At 39.7% G+C, this 19089-nt stretch overlaps 1 protein-coding gene across 2 annotated transcripts in view; it reads right to left on the bottom strand.

The window, feature by feature from the left end:
* The window catches only part of slc8a4b (solute carrier family 8 member 4b), an 87074-nt gene that overhangs the window by 28703 nt on the left and 39282 nt on the right, over nucleotides 1-19089 (bottom strand). For both annotated transcript variants that reach the window (XM_082151760.1, XM_082151761.1), the window contains exons 3-5: nucleotides 8874-9965; nucleotides 7476-7739; nucleotides 6804-7288 (exon numbers count right to left, since the gene is read on the bottom strand). In XM_082151760.1, the coding sequence (XP_082007886.1) occupies nucleotides 6804-7288; nucleotides 7476-7739; nucleotides 8874-9920 (1796 nt within the window). In that variant the 5' untranslated portion in view covers nucleotides 9921-9965. The remainder of the gene's footprint in view (nucleotides 1-6803; nucleotides 7289-7475; nucleotides 7740-8873; nucleotides 9966-19089) is intronic.

Raw genomic sequence — 19089 nt, 5'->3', positions numbered from 1 at the left:
GTATTGGTTGAGTATTTGATACATTAGACTTTTATGCCTCATACAGTTTGATTTTTAAGAATATAGAGCTCATATTCACAGAGGGAAAAAAACACCTCAATTTTATTTAGAGGCCAAAACTGAGCATTTTGTGGAACATTTGGTGGAGTTGCTGATATTTATATAGGCAAAATGTAAGAAATTTTGATAGCTTGTAATGTAAATCAATGATATATTTATAACAGTATAGCAGACTGCATAAAATGCAATAAACAAACATTCCTCAAAAACATGTAAATCTCAGTTGCTTCAGTCCAGTAGGTCTTCTTCTTGAAATATTACTAACAATAAAAAAAGTTATTCTTACATTTACTTTATAAATAAATAAAGATTTCGCAGTAAAAAGACACATGGACCATGACCTGAAAGGGGGTAATTTTAGAATTATATTAAAAGGCCTTTTAATTTTTTTTTTTTTTAAGTATAAACTATCGATCAGAAGACACAAGGTATATAATAGATTTTTTTACATGTTTTTCAGCAAAGTTTTGATCATGTTGATAATTCAGAGGCTTTCAATCAAATATGCTGTTTTGTAGGGTTAATTTTTATTTTTGAGTGAACTATCCCTTTAAAGATTACAGATGCACAGCCTTAACAGTAAAGCGCAATGTGGCTTTGTCTGCAGTACACAGGTTATCTTACATAGCACCTTGAAGTGAAGAGGAATTACTCTGCAAAATTCAAGTGGCTTATGACACATTTTTTCACAAATCAGTCCATTTTACTGTTTCTCTGGCTATATCAATCATACACACACTCATGCTCACATATTATTATGCTATGCAGTCCTCTTGCAATGTTCCTAAATTACAAACTAGGAACACAATTTTCTTTCAGGTTAAGGCAATTATAGCTTTTGCATCTAAATCCCAACTATCTTCAAAGTACGACTGGAGGAAACTCAGCAGACCTCTGTATTTTTCAGTAATGTGGTTTTACATGTAGATAGCCAGTGGTAGAACGAGGTTAGGGCAGGGTAAACCCATGGTAAAATTAGTGACATGGCAGGCACACTGATGATAAGGGTCTGTTGCAGTGTAAAGAGTTGAATGCCCACACACACATATACTAAGAAGCAGAATTGCCATGTTGACAATAATATAGAGCTATGATTTACATTATAGTATATTTTCATTACTTTGCAACAAATGTGCATCTAACCTATGCATGCCAATGTTTTGTTTATAACAATTAGTGTTTATTATTACATTATTTTCTATGATGACTGTCCATTAAGCAGTTACATTTTGTATTAGATGAAACTCTCTCATTCACATACGCACACACAGAGCTCCAGAGATACCCGACCTGACACTGAGAGACAGACATTGAGAGTGATTTGAGACTCTTTTTCTCTTCTGTCTTTCTTTGTTATATTTATCAAAGGATATGATCAGAGTTTGCCCTAGAAAGCCCAAGGCTACAATTCATGTAAAAAACAGCATTCTGATACATCACAGGAGGAATATAGCAAATAGTAAAATAAACTACAAAGAGATCTGAGAGTAAATGTTGGAAACTGCACATTGTTCAAAGGTACAGTTACTCTTCAAAAAATCTGTGCATGTTCACATGAAATCTGGTCAAAGGAAAGGGAAAAATCTGTCATCATTCACTCTCCATCATCGTTCCAAATCTGTATGACAGACTAGGAAGTCAAGCTCTAAAAATGACAAAAAGCACCATGAAAGAACACAAGCAGTTCATATGACTATATGACCAAATGGCTATTTTTTATAGGGTTCCTATTATGCCCTTTTATGAAGTCTTGATTTTGTTTTTGGGGTGTACTAGAATATGTTTTCATGCTTGATTGTTCAAAATACGCATTATTTTTCACATATTTTTTCCACGGCAATTTTGATGAAGCCCCTTCTTCCGTACTACGTGTTGTGATTGGCAGTGCTTTAGCGCGTGTTCGGGAAATGTCCCGCCCCTCCATAACTGCGAGTTTTCCATAAAATGCACAGGGCACAGGTAAACGTTGGGGTTATAATGTTCAGGAAAAGTGTTTAAAATCAATTTAAACCACTCTCGTCTGCCTTAGGAAGGTCAAACAAATGGGTTTTGGAAAAGTTGTTGTCTACGCAAGTGTTCCCATCAGTATTATTTTTTTCTTTACACAAAGCTACCATATGACTTTAAACTACTTGGAATAAAGTGCACAAGTTACATGGAATTGAATTGACTTTAACAACTGGCCCCTGGTCACCACTGCAACAGGGCATGCCAGCATTGTATGTTAATATGACAGAATTTTCATTTTGAGTGAACTTTAACATTACATTTTATCCCTTTACATTTTATCCCTTTAACATAAATTTTCTTTGTTTATTCTCTTAATAAAGAATATCAATTTTGCTTTCTGTGTATTGAGTTTCTTAAGTTTAATGTATTTTCAGAAAGTGTAAATGCTGAGCAGGTTTTTAAACAGTCTGAATCTGCCTGTACAGAAACTGCTCATGAATCTGAAAAGTGATCTACTTTTACTTTGCCCACAAACTCTAATATGAGTGATTTCATGCTGTGGTCCACTTGGAACACATATCTAGTGCTCACAGTATTCTGGGTCACCCTAGGGAAAGGCCTAATGCAGAATCCCATGTCACAAGAGAGAGGCAAAAGAACATTTGATATGACAAGGATCACAGAGGGGTTGAATTAGAAAAAGTCAGCGAAGAAAACAAAAGATTTGAAATTGAGAATTGAAAGGACAGAATAAAATGTTGTGCCTGAAATATAGAAGCTGTGCAAACACAGCAAATGGAAATCTTATTAGAAAGACAGATTGAGCGTAAAATGATAGGAATACAAAGAGACAGGATGGCGAGACCGTTCATATGTGAGCGCTTCTCAGCACCTCATAAATCCTTCATGAAATATGAGCCATAAATCAGTGTGAAAGCGATGGAATGACATCAAGGCACAGCCCTCGATATATCGTAGCATGAAGGTAACAGGCAAAGACACATTCATACACATACAAACTAATCCTCCAGACCTCTTTGCCTGTCTTCATCTCATCCGTGTCTCTTCTGTATTTCATTTATAGTGTGTTGCCACCTCTTCACCCGTCCACTGGTCTCTATGTTTATGTCAAGCTCAGGGCGCTGCACTGAGTTCCACTGGGGCCAGACAAATATTAACCTACCCACCTCTATCTCACACACAGTCCTGCACACACACGTTATGTTTATTCTAAGCACGTGCTTGTCTGTCACTTTAAATGCTTGAGCTCAGTACAGTCGGATGGATTCTAATTGGCTGTCAATGTTTTCATTGTTCATCAGCAGGATAAAAATCGTTCTGAAAGTAATTCCAATGATATAATTTCTCTGTGCTGTTATCGTTATAGCTGTGGTGTGAACTCTGCTATTCTTGAATTTTGAGAAAGATTTTTAGAACTATATCTTTATTGTTATCTTTAGAGTTATCCTTGGTGTGAAAAACCCTGTTCTGTTTTCTAGACATTTTAATATCTTTTAAAACATTCTTAAATGTTTAGTTCACTCAATCTAATGAGACTTGATTATGAGCTTTATAACACACACAGTTTTCCTGTAAGAATGTTACATTATTTATATTTACATTATTTATAGGGCTCAGAGACAGCAGACCATTAAATAATGCAATGAATGTTCATATCATCTGATTCTCTGAGCGATGAACTTACTGTAGCAGTACGCTCCTATCTGTTGGCTATTTTAATTTATTTTATTTTATTTTTCTAGTATATGTTTTTGCTTGGGTCAAATTTTGCTCAACAAGATGACAACAAGTGAAATTTCTCAAACCACATGTCTACTTTATGGTTAAATAGAGAGATACAGCTTCACTAATGTCAGTCTGTTGGGTTTTGATAGGTCAGATTCACTTTTGAATGGAAAATAAGAGGTTATTTTCGAAAATTACTATCATTATTTTTACACAAATTATTCTCAACAGAACAAGAAGGTTAAGCTGGTGTATGACCTGTTTTTCCAGCGGGAGTGAGAGTAAGAGTGACCTGAATTGAAAAGGATAAGAGGGAGGGAAGACTGTGAGACAGGTGCCAGGGAAGTAGAGATACAAGAGGAGAGTGTATCAAAACTGAAATACAGAATATTGCTGATTGTCTCCAGCCCTCCTTTGACCATTACAGACCCCATGATGTGTGAGTGTGTGTGTATTTCATTTTGTGTTATCTGTTTCATTTTGCTGTAGGTCTGCCTCCTGTGTGCCCCTGTTGTGAAGGCTTATTGGATAATAAATCAACAGAGACCGATTGTAACAAAAATGACACAAGCCATTCGCTTTGTCCTCTGTCTGATCTCTTTGAATTCAGACCAGGGCTCACCACCATAACCCCCTAAGGCTTTTCAAAGGTTGATTCATAAATAATTACATTTGTTCCCCCAAACCTAAATGTGAGTGACTTTCTGTTTTCAAATATTTTTGGAGTGATTTTAAAAAAAATCAATCAATCAATCAATCAATCAATCAATCAGTCTGTCTCTCTATCCATCTATCCATCTATCCATCCATCCATCAAAAAAAAACTAAAAACTTTTGTTTCTGGGACTAAGGAATTATCACAGTTGTATTTAGGTTAGGATCCAGAGACCAAAGAATAAACTAGCTAACAGTATGTTGATAACTGATCAAATAAAAAAAAACATCACTAAAGCATTTCTGATCTTAGTGTAATAGATGATGACAGATTTACTATAGATCAGGAGATGAAGCATAAGACATAATAAAGCTTTTATGAAGCGTTTTTAATAATAGATCAACAAAAAACCAACAGCTGTAGCCTTTTATTACTATTGAAAAATGTATATGGTTAAATTTAATGTAATATCAGCATTATATTATGATAAGCCAATGACTACTGCTGTTACCTGTGGTTTGAATGACACAAATGTTATGCACAGTTGAAACTGCATCACATATTATAGCAAGCATTCTCAATAAAAAATAAAAAAAACAATCCACAGCTTGAAGTAATTTACCAGCATTACCTTAAGGTTAAATTGACCCACAGAAACAGGTAATCTCACAAGGATACCATATAACCCCTTTGTTAGCTGTAGACTGTCACAATCTTTACCTGAACACTTCAAGTTCCCTTTCACCTGCTATTTTGTGTATTACAGCCTGAGACGCATCAAACTGCCAAACCCAACCTGCTTAATATATACACACACACACATACATACATACATATACATATATACACACACACACACACACACACACACACACACACACACACACACACACACACACACACACACACACACACACATATATATATATATATATATATATATATATATACACACACACATATACGTATACATATACATATATATATATATATATATATATATATATATATATATATATATATATATATATAAAGTCTCGACTGACTCGAGACTAGCATAGTCCCATCGAGACTAGCGTGGAATTTTCTCATTCAAAACACTGCCTGCTGCTTCTCCTGATTGCTTTTAGAGAGAATAAAAGCATAACTGCTGGTCTAGGATCAGTTTTCTCCATAATGATAGCATATTGGCGAAACAGATTTGGCAAACGCTGCAGTAAATATATGTTTGCACTCTGAAAAGCATCAAAAGTTTCTATTTACAACATGTTTTTGCAGCATTGAGCAACGAAACCAATCACAGATATATCTGTTGCTTTTTTTAACGCAATGGCCAATCAGAGGTGTTTAAGTTAGAACTCACTCACCACTCAAAACGCCTGAGTTTTTGTCCAGTGCTGACACTGAGTTCTGCACGCTCGCAATTATAACAAAGTGTAGGCGTTATGTAAATAAGAGATTCATTGTGCAGTCAGCTTCACTGATTATAACGGAACTTTGTGATATTGCGATGAAGATGAGTGACAGCTTTTTAGTAATTATAAAGAGACCAACCCCAACCCCCTTTAAAAAAGCTGTCTGACATGCCTGAAAAATCCAAACTCGCACAATATAACTTAACTGTCCCTAAAAGCATTCTCACAGTGAAGGTTCACTCCAGCGGTGCAATCTAGGTCTGTTAGTGCAACTTCACTTAAAATGGAATGGTGCAAATTTCAGTTGAACATTCAGTTTGCATTTAGATGGCATTTTAAAAAGAGTATTTTTACAGTCGGGTTTAAATCTACTTTTAAATTGCATGTAAATATACTCCAATTAACAGAACAACATTTAAAGCAACACAGAGACAGTGTTTATAGCATTTGGAAAATCTATGAATAGCTTACTTACAATTGTCTTGGCGTACTAAACTGGGGGATAACTTTAATAGGCCTATTGTAAAAATTACACACATCCGTTTTAAATGTATTGGCCTGCAAATAATGGAACTTCATACAACTTAAGGTTAGCTCAGTCTATTTAGAATTGAATGGAGCTTTTATGCACATTTTCACACATTCTGGGCAAATTCTGAGATATTTACACAATCATTTGATTAGGATCATAGTATAAACGAAGTATCGTCTTCAAAACAAAATGAAAACAGAGAAGACAAGAAAGTTTTAAGTTTCTGTTAGAGAAGAAATTTAAAATATGCTGCACAGAAACTCCCTAGATAAGTGGTTTTTAACAAGTAGGTTGTTTTAACTACTGTGTGCCTAAAATAATTTTCACTGTGAAGGGTCACTAATGCAGAACAATCTCCTCACAGAAAGAGCTAAATTAAGGCACAAACACTCAGACACACACATTCTCACACACACAAACACATTAGCTGACAGAAACCTCTTACATTGTCTCGTCGTTCTGAAACTCCAGTTTTCCAGACACTTCCTCATAGTCCTCCCCTCCGCAAGCTGTCCCGTCCACTGTATGGTACGGTACTGCCACCAGACCACGTGCTCCTGATGTCCTCTGGACCTTCACCTGCATGATGCCGATGCTTTCGCTAACTCGTATCGATTCGCTCTCAAATGTAAAAATTCCTGCGTGGTCGTCATCGTAGATGGTCACGGTCGCCGTGTGGGCCTCGCCAAGGGCTGCGCTAGGGGCAGGTGCTCCAGTCTCCAAAGCAATAGGATGTCCATCAGCCCACCCAACTATACGGGGATTACTCAGGCGGACATAGAAGTATTCATCTTCCTCAAAGATGTCATCATCAATAATGCCGACGGTGATCTCTTTAAGGTTCTCGCTAGGTTTGAAGATGAGTGTGCCCTCAGCAAATTCATAATCAGAACCGGCATTGGCTGTGCCATCTTCTGTGCGATAATCCACCTGGAGTTTCGCATGAATAAACATTTGAAAGGATCAAAGATCTTCCTTGTTCTCATTAAATATATAAACGAAAAAAGCTTTTCCATAATTTGCATCATTTAATAGTCAAGATCAGAGAATAAGTTTAGAAGTATCCTATTCCCTAGTAAAAATTAATAAACTAAAGAGTATTTTACTTTAAACTCACCTTAACAGTACAACCGGCATCTCCTCCATGCCTTTGCACAGAAAGTTTTAAGGACCCACAGTTTTCAAAGCACTGGTAGAGGGCAGGTTCAAAGTCTATTCTTGTAACATGAGGGTCATCCTCCTGCTCTTGAGGTTCCCCACTGCTGACCACTTTACGGGCCTGATCTGCTGCGTGTTTCTTCAAAATGTTCCCAGCACCAATCATCATCCTTGTCGCCTGAATGCGATAGAAAGCTCTGCTCTTCTGCTGCTGTACCAGAACCTGCAAAGGGAAGTTTGAGAAAGTTATTTTTAATCTACAGTTTAGTTGCAGGCTGGTCTCTCAAGCTGTAAAACAGCTATTTTAAATTTGCAGCATGCAAATTCTGCACCACAATAAGCACTAAATGGAATTTTCAAAAATAATCACTGTTTTCGAAAAGGTTTACCAAAACAATTCCCTAGTCTTGCACTGTTTGGACAAACAGGTGGTGTCGCCACCAAACTCACACCATTGATAAGGGATTGGGAGTCAATGAGTAGCCTACAGAACCAATAAGTAACAGTTTTCATTTGACTATCTGACTAATGTGCATCATGACTTCGCAAAAAAAACAGTCAGTTGCGATTTTAGTTGAAATAAAGCATTTACATTACTTTTTTTTTTTTTTGGTTATATATATCCAGTTTGTATTGTAATATTTGTATATATTGTTATAGTCCAGTTGGCAGCTAATAGTCAAAGTGCATGTACATATAAAAATAAACAGAACCATGTTTAAAATAGCACGAGACAGTGTTTATAGTTTTTGGGTAATCTTTGAATGGTTTCCTTAATTTTCTGTAAATACTAAACTAGGAGGGTCCTTTAATATTATAAAAATATAAAATACACACAGCAGTTTAAAATGAACAGGCCTACAAAGAATAGAACTTCATACAACTTTAGATTAGATCTATTTAGAGTTGAACAGAGATTAATGCAAATTTTCACAAATCATGTGCAAATTCTGTATTCACACAATAATTTGTTTAGGATCATAATTTCATGTTGTTTTGTAATATCGCAAAGCACATCTGTAGATTGTCTTCAAAAGAAAATGAGAACAAAGAAGAAAAGAAAGTTAATGCAAATTTTCTTTTAGAGAAGAAAATTAAAATATGCTGCATCAGAAACTCCCAAGACCAGTGGTTCCTACTAGTTGGTTGCAACTGAAAAATAGGCCCCAGGTCTGTTTTAAACTACTATTTTTTGTGCAGTGAATTTTAATATTCTTAATATTTAAGAAAAAATAAACATTTATATTAATAAATAAATAATAACTATGCAATTATAATTTTATAAAATACATTTGATGTAAATATTATAAATTATTAAGTAATTAAATTGGTTGATATCTTTCTTCTTCTTTTTTACCTGATAGTTGGCCATCTCTATGAGCTGCTCCATGTCCTTGTCAGGATGTCTTTGCTTCAGTTCCTTTAGAGTTCTGGCCATATCTCTCCTGGCCTCGTCCTCTTGATCACGTCCTCCAAGCCCACTTTCCCCTGCCAGGACTCCATCCAGATGTGTTGTGATTCCATCAATTTCAAGCATGTCCATCTTTGTGAATCCTGCCTCCTTGTCAACCTCCTCCCCGCCCTCCGACACAATAATTCCACGGCCCTTTTCGGTTCGGTAGCGTTTGCGAGCATACTTGTAAAAGAGCAATCTCCGATCAGCGATCCAGGCCTGGACCACGCAGAGAGGAAAGAAAAGGAACGTCAACACTGCTTCCCACACTTCTACCTCACCAGGCGAGAACACCGAGATGATAAGATAGAGCCAGACGTAGGCAAACATGCTCCACGCCGCAGTCACGAAAAACACACGAAGATGTTTGACCTTCCGCCTTTCACCATCAGGTACCACGTAGACGCAGATGCCAATGATCACAAACATGTTGAAGGCAGCGCTGCCCACGATGGTGCTGGGACCAAGAGAACCGGCTTCAAAATTATGCCCACAGACCTCAATGACCGAAAGCAAAATCTCAGGGGCTGATGAACCCAGAGCCATGAGGGTCAGATTGGAGACGGTCTCGTTCCATATGCGAACTGTTGTGGTGACCGTTTCACCATTGGGTCTCTTTGTAGTGATCTCTTTTTCTTGAGAAGTTATAACTTCGATGGCACTCATGAAGCGGTCAGCAATTATCGACATCCCTAAGAACATGTAGACTAGTGCCACTAGGTACACAATGGCACGAGCCACTTTGTCACCAACTGAGGGATTTAGAGGATTCCACACTGGCAAAAGCACCCCGTCTGCACACATGTCATTCTGGGAACAGTTGGAGGTAGATTGGGCTATATCTTGGGAGTCAGCTTGAGAAGGGATGGAGAAAGACAGGAGAAGGACAGGGAGGATCAAGGGAATGAAGGAGATTGAGAAAATGCGGGATGAACTGAAGGACAAAGGCATGGTGAGGTGGGGCCGATTTGTTTCTGCAACAATTCTTCACACCACCTAAGGAGAAACAGAGAGACACTGGGTGAGTGAGTTTTAAACTCTGAGTTACATTTTTTTCATACAGTATAAAGAGATTGGAGAAGAAAATAAGAAGCTGATAGAGATGGAAATTTAAATATACTGCACTATACTACACAGAAACCTCCTTAGAACTACAGTAGTAAATCGTAACTCAAAAATTGGTTCATTCAATCTATAATTTTTTGTTCAGTGAACTCTTCAATATTCAAGAGAAAGTCAGATTATTGAAAATGATAAATTATTTGTAACATAACATAACATAACATAACATAACATAACATAACATATAACATAACATAACATAACATAACATAACATAACATAACATAACATAACATAACATAAATGAATTGAATGAAAAATGATTAAAGTACTGTGTTGTTTTGCCAGATAAAATCTAGATATGTGCTTTTGAATATATAGGTTGAGGTTGTGGCCATTTCTACAAGGCCTTTGGTGTGAAAATCCTTTTTTCTTGTTACTTTCTCTGTACGGTTGTACCAGCTCTCTAGTTCTGTCTCAGCACATTAATTCTGCTTCATCTTGACACGCCTACACTTTCGTACTATACATCCCTCTCTTTACTTCCTTCATACACATTTGATCAGCTTCCTCTTTTCATCCCTCCCGATTGCAGAGCTGGCATATTTATTTGCTCCAGCTTCTCAATCTTTTTCATCATCCCATGATGTCTTTCATCATTTCTATAACTTTCTTGACCCCCTCTCCTAAATCCACCACTTTCTGGGGATAAACACCATAAGTATGAGAATAACAACACACCCAAAATCCGCTGTACTGTTCACAACTCTCAATATTAAGATTGGTGGTCAATTTTTAAACAAACTTTTACCGTAGGTAAAGAGACATTATTTCATAAGATGCCATTCAATCCCCATGTGCATTATGAATAAATAATGAACGTGTGTCCAGAAATTTTTTGCCACTAGCCAAATCAATACAACTATTCTGAGACCTTACACAAATAAACCGCACATACACACAGATAAATGTGCCGTGATGTCATCAGTAAATTATGACTGCGTTAATAACCTAATGGACGGCTTATAAGTGTGTGTGCAGAGGGAGATGTCTGAACATGTTTATAGGCTTGTAGACTAAAGTCAGTAAGTCCCTCTCAGATCTGTAATGTGTGAGCGTGTTTGTGAGTGCGTGCGTGCGCGCGTGTGCGTGTGTGTGTGTGTGTGTGTGTGTGTGTGTGTGTGTGTGTGTGAGACACAGCTTGAGTGGAGAGCGCTGCTGTTCTTGAGCTTTCTAATGCTGAGAGCACAGTGCTGACTCAGGACACACACACACACACACACACACACATACACACACTGACACATAAGATAAATTAAAGAGGTCTTACAGGCTGTGTACGTGTACTTGAATGGAAAAGAAATAGAGCCTTAAAGAAGATTAATTGGTTGGGTCACCAGTGAGGGGGTGTTTCTTCAACCACAGGCACTTTTGGCCCTGTGGAATTTCAGAAAATATTCTCTCTTAAAATACACTTTTCTCACTCACTAGATGTTCACTAATACTGTCCAACAAACTACATACATCACAAGAATATTTTGTTTACTCTGAACCAACATGAATGTGTCCGCCACAATATAATTTCTACCACATTACATATTAGTATTTATACAAATGATGTATTATGTTCAATAACATTCTTTTACACATTTACAATACATTATAACAAACAAAAAGCAGTTTGCATGTAATATGCTTACAAGTGGCCTGAGGCTCACAGTAATTTTTACGTTCAACTTAGCTAACTTAATGCTTTTTGTGCCTTAGAGATTAAAGTCCAAAGTATCCTTCGGCCGTCTGTGTAATTTTCATCAGAAGGGTCCACAGATGTCCGCAAACAAGCATTTTTGTGACCACGTGGACGGTGTATGTACAACAGTGCATGTGTGAGTGACTCGACCACTAGATAGTGTGTAAGTGCTGAACGCGTCTTTCTTCGCTCACAACCAAAGGCGTAGGCCTATACCTTGAAAGGTTCCTGCTCTCGACTGTTTACGTGAGACGGAGTGGAAAGCAGAAAATAAAGTATACCCGGGACTTAATTGTTACTTATGTGCATCTAACCTTCTATTTAGTGCTTCAGGAAATCCAGCTACTGTCATATTAGATTCTGTTTTGACAGGGTCAAAAACACACTGTTGGAGTGTTATCTGGTTCAGCAGATGCCTCCTAGAGTTTGATTTATATTCTCTATATTCAGTCTCTTGTCAGTTAATAATGACTTTCATTCATCAGTACACAGAGATGCTCTGGCAACCAAAAATGTCAGTTTGACCGGAGCTTATATTGAATAGCCTACATTATCAGGTAACCAGTGAATTCTAAGGAGAAATGTGAGTGTTAGGTGATTATGTCAAATATGTGAGGAACCTTGCTGCCGAATCCTGGAAATATTGTAGTGTATCAATGATTTTGACCAGAAAAGAGGACATCACATTAATAGAGTATTGCGTATTCAAAAGCGTGTGTGTCTGTAGGAGGGCAGAAAAGCATAATTAATGTGTGCTAACAAGTTAATGTAGGCTATGCTACATAAATGACCACTGAGAATGGGTTAAGATTTGTGTAAATGAAAAAGATACACAACTAACAATGCAATATTTGGACATCAAATGACAGTGCATATCATTATGTATTCAAATATTGAAATGTGTGATGTGCGTGTTTCAACTAGGTAGTTGGGTTGTCCAAACTGTCCACAAGAAGAGGGCTACAACTGATGAAAGTTCCCTTTAGAGACATCCAGGGACATCTTCAAAGGTAAAACTAATTTCATAAATAGGTGACTATGTTTTAGCCCAAGAAAGCAGGAGATGGCTGATGAGGGTGAAGAAGAGGTACAACCTGAACCATCACAGCCTCCCTGCCCCGCGTTGGGTGAGCTGTTGGGTGTTATGGAGCTAGGCTTCAGCTAGGCTTCAGCTGCCGTGGGAGCGTGTGAAGGAAGAGCGGATGAGCGGTTCCTTTCTGGCCATAACTCCCCAGCTCTCGTGAGCCTTCCATTCCTTCCTGATCTGCATACTGAGATCAAGAAGGCATGGAAGAACCCATATTCTGCACGCATCCATCGTCAGCAGCGAGCAAACTACACTGATGTCAAGGGGATGCGTGAACATGGGTATGTGTCAATGCCCCCAATCGATGAGACGTTTGCGAACTATCTCGCTGCTGGAGAGGCATTGGCACTAAAAACTCCATCCCTGCCTTCCAAGCCACTCAAGATGACATCTCGCTTGAATGGCAGGGCAAACGCGGCAGCAGGTCAGGCTTGGGCTGCCTTACACACAATGTCTGTGTTAGAATGATACCAAGCCATTGGACTAACCTAATTACAGAATTCATTTTGACAGAAGAAACCATAGCTCATAAAAAGAACAATGTATCTGCCTTTAAAGAAACCTGGAATCCCCTCATAACCTTTCTACAAATTCAACAGTTAATGTAAGCCACGTGCTTTCCCATTCACCCCATCAAACATATGCTCTGTTTTATTTATTTATTATGCCAAGCCGACCTGCTGAAGGATTTAGATCAGGGGCAGGGTCTCTCCCCTGACGCAGTGGACGAGCTGCGCCGCACCACAGATCTGGCTCTTCGGGCCACCAGACAAACCGCTGCCTCGATTGGAAGGTCGATGTCAGCGATGGTGACCACGGAGAGACATCCATGGCTGAACCTGGCTGACATCAGGGAGAAAGAAAAGGGTTTTCTCCTCAATGCCCCGGTTTCGCCATCTGAACTTTCCGGCGCCTCCGTTGAGATGGTGGTGGAAAAGTTCAGAGAGGCGAAGGCACGCTCGGCTGCATTTAATTCATGCATTCCGCTGCGGTCCGAATCCACACCCAGACAGCCAGGGGGGCCTGGCCCATCCCGGTTCTAAGATCGGAGACAGGGCCAGAGTGTCACAGTGCGAAAAGGACCCAAAAGCGAAAGCTGGTTGCAAATGTTTATTGAGAATCAGATAAATGTCAAAAAGAGGCTGTCTACCGGTCACCGGCCGTTTAGGCGGACGCAGAATAGAACAATGAAACCGAAAAGGACAATGGAACTGAAAAGGACCAGGCTGCAACCAGGCAGTGTGAAAGGCACAGGTAGTTGCTGTCAGGAAGTGAATACAGGAGATGATGAGCACTGACTCCACTTGGCGGATATGATCCCCTTCATCTGAGGGTGAATAACAACCACCCTCTCCTCTCCTCTTCCTCTATGTTCTTTAACCCAGGTGCTTCTTGCATCAGGCCTGAGGTCTGGACCGATAATGATATTTTTCCATTAAACGGAATGCTTATGAAGGTCTGGAGTCGGCTTGGTAGTGAGCGCGCCCTTTCTAGGTTTTGGGTGCTAGGCCTTCATTCGAAGAATAAAATTTAGGCCCCCGCTCTACAAGTAGCAGGATGATCTTGGTAGGTCTTTATTTTAAGGTTGTTTAACTTTAGACCTCGGTTCCCTGTTTAGAAAGTATTAAGGGGTATGTTTGATAGGATATTAAAATTAGGAAATAGGTATAGGTAGGCTTGCATACCTTATCATAGGCCTCCTATTGTGAAACAGTCGCTAGGTTTATGTAGTAGGTGGTGGCAATCTTGTACAGGTTGCCTTCATCTCATAGAGAAATCTCTAGTGAGGCCACCGTGCTCACTAGAGCTAGTGAGGCCACGAGCGCTTCAAAAAGGTTTTCGTTCAGAGTGAGATGGCTTCCCATTTGGGGGTTTTCTCCTGAGGCCACGGCTTTGTATAAAGCTCCAGACAGACCAACCAAGCGTTGGCCCTCTTCAGGCCACCTGGATAGCCACCTTGTATTTCTATAGCAGGTCTCCTCTCATTTCTGAGAGTTGTTATGAGAATATAGCTTTGAACTTCAGTCATAGGATATTCAAGTGCTATTCCCAAGAGGGCTGCCTTAATATCTTGCATGTGTACTAGGTGTTTGTTGGAGACGATCTGCGAGAAGCTTTTTCGTCCCGAGTCCCTCAGTATCTGAGCGTAGGCTCTTTAGATTTAGATCATCTACAGCTTATCTCTGTAAGGTCTAGTTTTTTCCCTGGTACTGGCCTCCTATTTCTACAAGAGTCGTGTAGTCTAGGCCTGCCTTTGCATTAGGTGATAATGCTAGTGGATGTTAAGGGTAGAATAAATAGCAGCATAGTTAGCAGGCTATCCCTAAGCCTCCCATGCAGGTATATTCTGGGCGTTGTCAGACCTGTCTCTCTCTCTCAGTAATGCTGAGGTCTCCGCTTTCAGAGCTGTATATTGTAGCTACAATTTCCCAGTTAGTTTTTAGGTTGGTTATCTAGGCCCCTTGAATTTATTTTCAAGTCACAAGGTGAAAAAAGTTGTTGGCCTCATAGCTGAGGCCTCCATTTCCCTTGGGCTTAGTGTTTTTTTGGCTACCCACAGCTTTAGTTAATTCGCCCTGCACCACTGGGGCTCACTTTAGTACTCCCTCCCATTTGGGACGGGTTTGAGTACACTCCCTTACAGCCTAAGGCTGCCATGGGCTGACGCTTTTGATAATTGAAGTTGTAGGCCTTTCTATAGGCCTCCTCGACAGTTGGTAGCGTAAGACTGTACTCCCCTTGTTTAAAGGATCGATAGCGCTCTAGCTGAGTACACTGTCCATGGGCCCACAGTATTTCTGTGAGTACACCTATGATACCTGAGGCTAGTTCTGCTAACAAGTATCGTTATCAAGTAGTAGGCCTTCACAAGCCTCCTTGAAGGTAGTTCCACCATCTTGTGGATTTTAGCAATACATTTTATTGGTAAAATTTGTTATCAATTTTATTGCAAAAAAATAAAAATTTTGCAATAAATACGATTTTTGCAGTAAATAAGATCATCACGTTGTAGGCTCCCTTTGAGCCTCCATGATTCTAACCCAGAGTCTACACAAACAAACAAACAAATAAATAAATAAATATATATTTATACTATATATGTAGATAGATAGATAGTTAGATAGTTAGACAGATAGACAGACAGATAGATAGATAGATAGATAGATAGATAGATAGATAGATAGATAGATAGATAGATAGATAGATAGATAGATAGATAGATAGATAGATAGATAGATAGATAGATAGATAGACAGACAGACAGACAGACAGACAGACAGACAGACAGACAGACAGACAGACAGATAGATAGACGCTGTCGGGCAGAATCCTCGTATCTCCAAAACCCTTATTTTCCAGGAAATAAAAAAACTGCATATTTTTTGAGTTATTAAACATTGTATCGTTAAAGTTGGTATTATACCTTATATTGCTATCATATACTGTTGTGTACCAACATTAACACAACATTTCCCCAAAATCATGTTTAATCGGAGATACAAGATTTATGACTTGGGAGCAGGGAGATACGAGGTTACGCTGTCATTGATAAGAATGGTACGGACACAGACGTCGCTGCTGTCAGCAGTGTTCATCAAAGTCTGCAGTCGCGTTGAGCCTCTTGACAAGAGATAAGGCTTTAAGAGCTATTCAAACCTAATGATTGTGGTTACATACATCTTCCTAAACTCCATTTTAAACGTTTAAGAGATATGAGTGATGCAATATCAAAATACTAGGCTGTCTAAAATAGGTGGAAATTAATCTGTATATATATATATATATATATATATATATTATTTTCCTAGCTAACCCTAAGTCTGATTAGAAGGTTGAAGGACTCTCATGAGGCCTCCCTGCTAGACCAGCCCTAGAGCTACCCTTATCTAGGGTCCCTTGTTAGAGTGCCCAGCCTCCACAATGTTTCAAAGCACTGTGTAGATCCAGGATTGAGTAGAGTGACTCCCCTCGTTTGCAAGGGTTATAAAGCGCTATGCTGAGTTCTACTCTCCAGGATGCCCATCTCTATATTCTGGTTTCACTATTGTTTTTTTTATGTGAGACTCTGTTTAGGAAAACAAACAGGTTGTTGGCAAGACTAGGTCAGTAGATTTGATCAGGTCAGCCTTCCTGGTGGAATGTGGGGTTGACTCTATGTCCCCCTCAGAAAGTGACTGGACGAGACTCCTTTCGGACCCCCTGGCCATATTCCCTTAAAAGGAACCCCTTCCATGGAAGCTGTTGGTTTCAAGCCCTTGAGCGTCCTTGGTAGGCTTTTCCTTGTTTGGAGGCCTCTTTGAGGCTTATAGCTTGGGCAGCGACCGTAGGGAATAATGTCACTGACAGCCTGTGTATGTATGTGACCCAAAGGGGGAGTGTTTTCTTGGCATTTCAGGTTGAAACTGCCAAATCTGATGTTTGTCACAAGCCATAATTGGCATGCACTCCCCTCAGCATGGTGGGATTGTACATCATTCCCCATAGCGTCATCGACACAGTGCGAGTTCCCTTTCGAAAGGGAACGTCTAGGTTACGACTGTAACCTCTGTTCCCTGAGAACAGGGAAAGAGATACTGCGTCGTTAGCCATGCCTCGGGGATGCCTGCTGAACAGTCCCTTCAGACGAAAGTGAATGACATGTTCTCTGACGTCACAGGCTGTAGCTGGTCAAATTCGATTGCCGTGATTGGATAGGTTTTCAGACAACGGTTCACGGAGGGCGTTCCCCATAGCGTCATCGACGCAGTGTCTCGTTCCCTGTTCTCAGGGAACAGAGGTTACAGTCGTATCCTAGACGTTTTCATAACATGGTACAAACTGGTAAATGCAGCAGAATTGATAAAGTTGACTGATTCAGTTAGCTCGCTTAAGGCCTACTTTGCTTTTTCTTTGAGTACGCAAGTCCATTGGTGCATTTCATATTCCTGCAGTTGTGTTTGTGTGTGGAGATGCAGTTTGTTACTGTGCCTTCACTATGGAAGGCTTGACATCTTCTCAGCGTATGCCTCATTACCATCCCACCAGATGTCCTGTCTACCCTTGACACACACACGGGTGCTGGAGGCCATGCACTCTGTCTGTCTTGAGACACACTGTTGATTCCCTCCAAAAATCTTTTCAATCTTCTAAAATATGCAGACAGACACTAGCAGACTATGAAAATACAGTCATATTTTGCTCTCTCTTCCTTGAAGAAGAAGCATATATTACAAGCTGCTGTGCAAAGTTGAGGGGGCCAAATATAGCACCAGGTCTTTTCACTGCTAACTCAGTTAGATCCGGGCTTGGATCCACAAGTATGTTCTTTCAGGCCTCTCCATGGGTGTTCTACGTTCTACCATGGACATATTTAGATCCCAATGTAGTTGGGTTCAGAGTTACCCATTCAGAGATTCACCCCCCAATGGAGGGGCTAAGGTTTAACCCAAAGTGGAGAGGCACAGGCTGAATGGTGATGTTGCGGACAGAAGGGTGGAGTGTGTGTTATAGCAGGGGTTTTCAAACTGGGGGCCGCGGCCCCCTGGGGGGCCGCCAGGGGGCGCCAGGGGGGCCGCAGCAAGTTGGGAAAAAAATTTGTTAAATATGAGTATTGTTATAAATTAACATTTTAATAATTTGTTGCATAGCCTATCTGAACATTATACTTTTAATGCTAATCTTTTAGAGATTAACTGATTGATCGGCTGGTGACCAGAATTGGCCGATTTTCACGTGATTTTCAGTCTGACATAATGGCGATTCAAATGCACTCGGGCGCCGCATGATTAACATCGCGCAGCATCACACGTGCACACAGAACGCACATGTAGGAAACCTTGTGAATTATGGCCGTTTCAGACCGCGAGCGGCGCGTGAGTAGCGCGAATTTTTTTCGCCGTGCATGTTCAGTGAGTGCATTCACACCGCGAGCAGGAGCAGCGCGTGAGCGTCAAGCAGGAGCGTCGCGTGCTGTGAGCAGTAGTGAAGCGGAGGGTTTCGGCGCAGAGTCTATTTTTGCTGCGCTGCTCAGCTCACGCTCAGTTAAAGTGAAAGCACACTTTTGATGGACAAAATAAATATGATTTCACACAAAAAGTACCAAAAATGCACATAATTTGCATGTATAGTGTGTTTTAACAAGAACTTCAGTAGGCTTCAAGAAAATGAAGACTCAAAAATATTTATAGAAAATGTACCCATTTAAACTTGTTTTTATTAATCAGTTTGGATAAAAGTGGTGT

Source organism: Leuciscus leuciscus, assembly GCF_965113295.1.
Source record: "Leuciscus leuciscus genome assembly, chromosome: 2".
Classification (NCBI taxonomy): Eukaryota; Metazoa; Chordata; class Actinopteri; order Cypriniformes; family Leuciscidae; genus Leuciscus; species Leuciscus leuciscus.
Note: the sequence above shows the minus strand (reverse complement) of the source record. Positions and strands in the feature narration are given on the sequence as shown.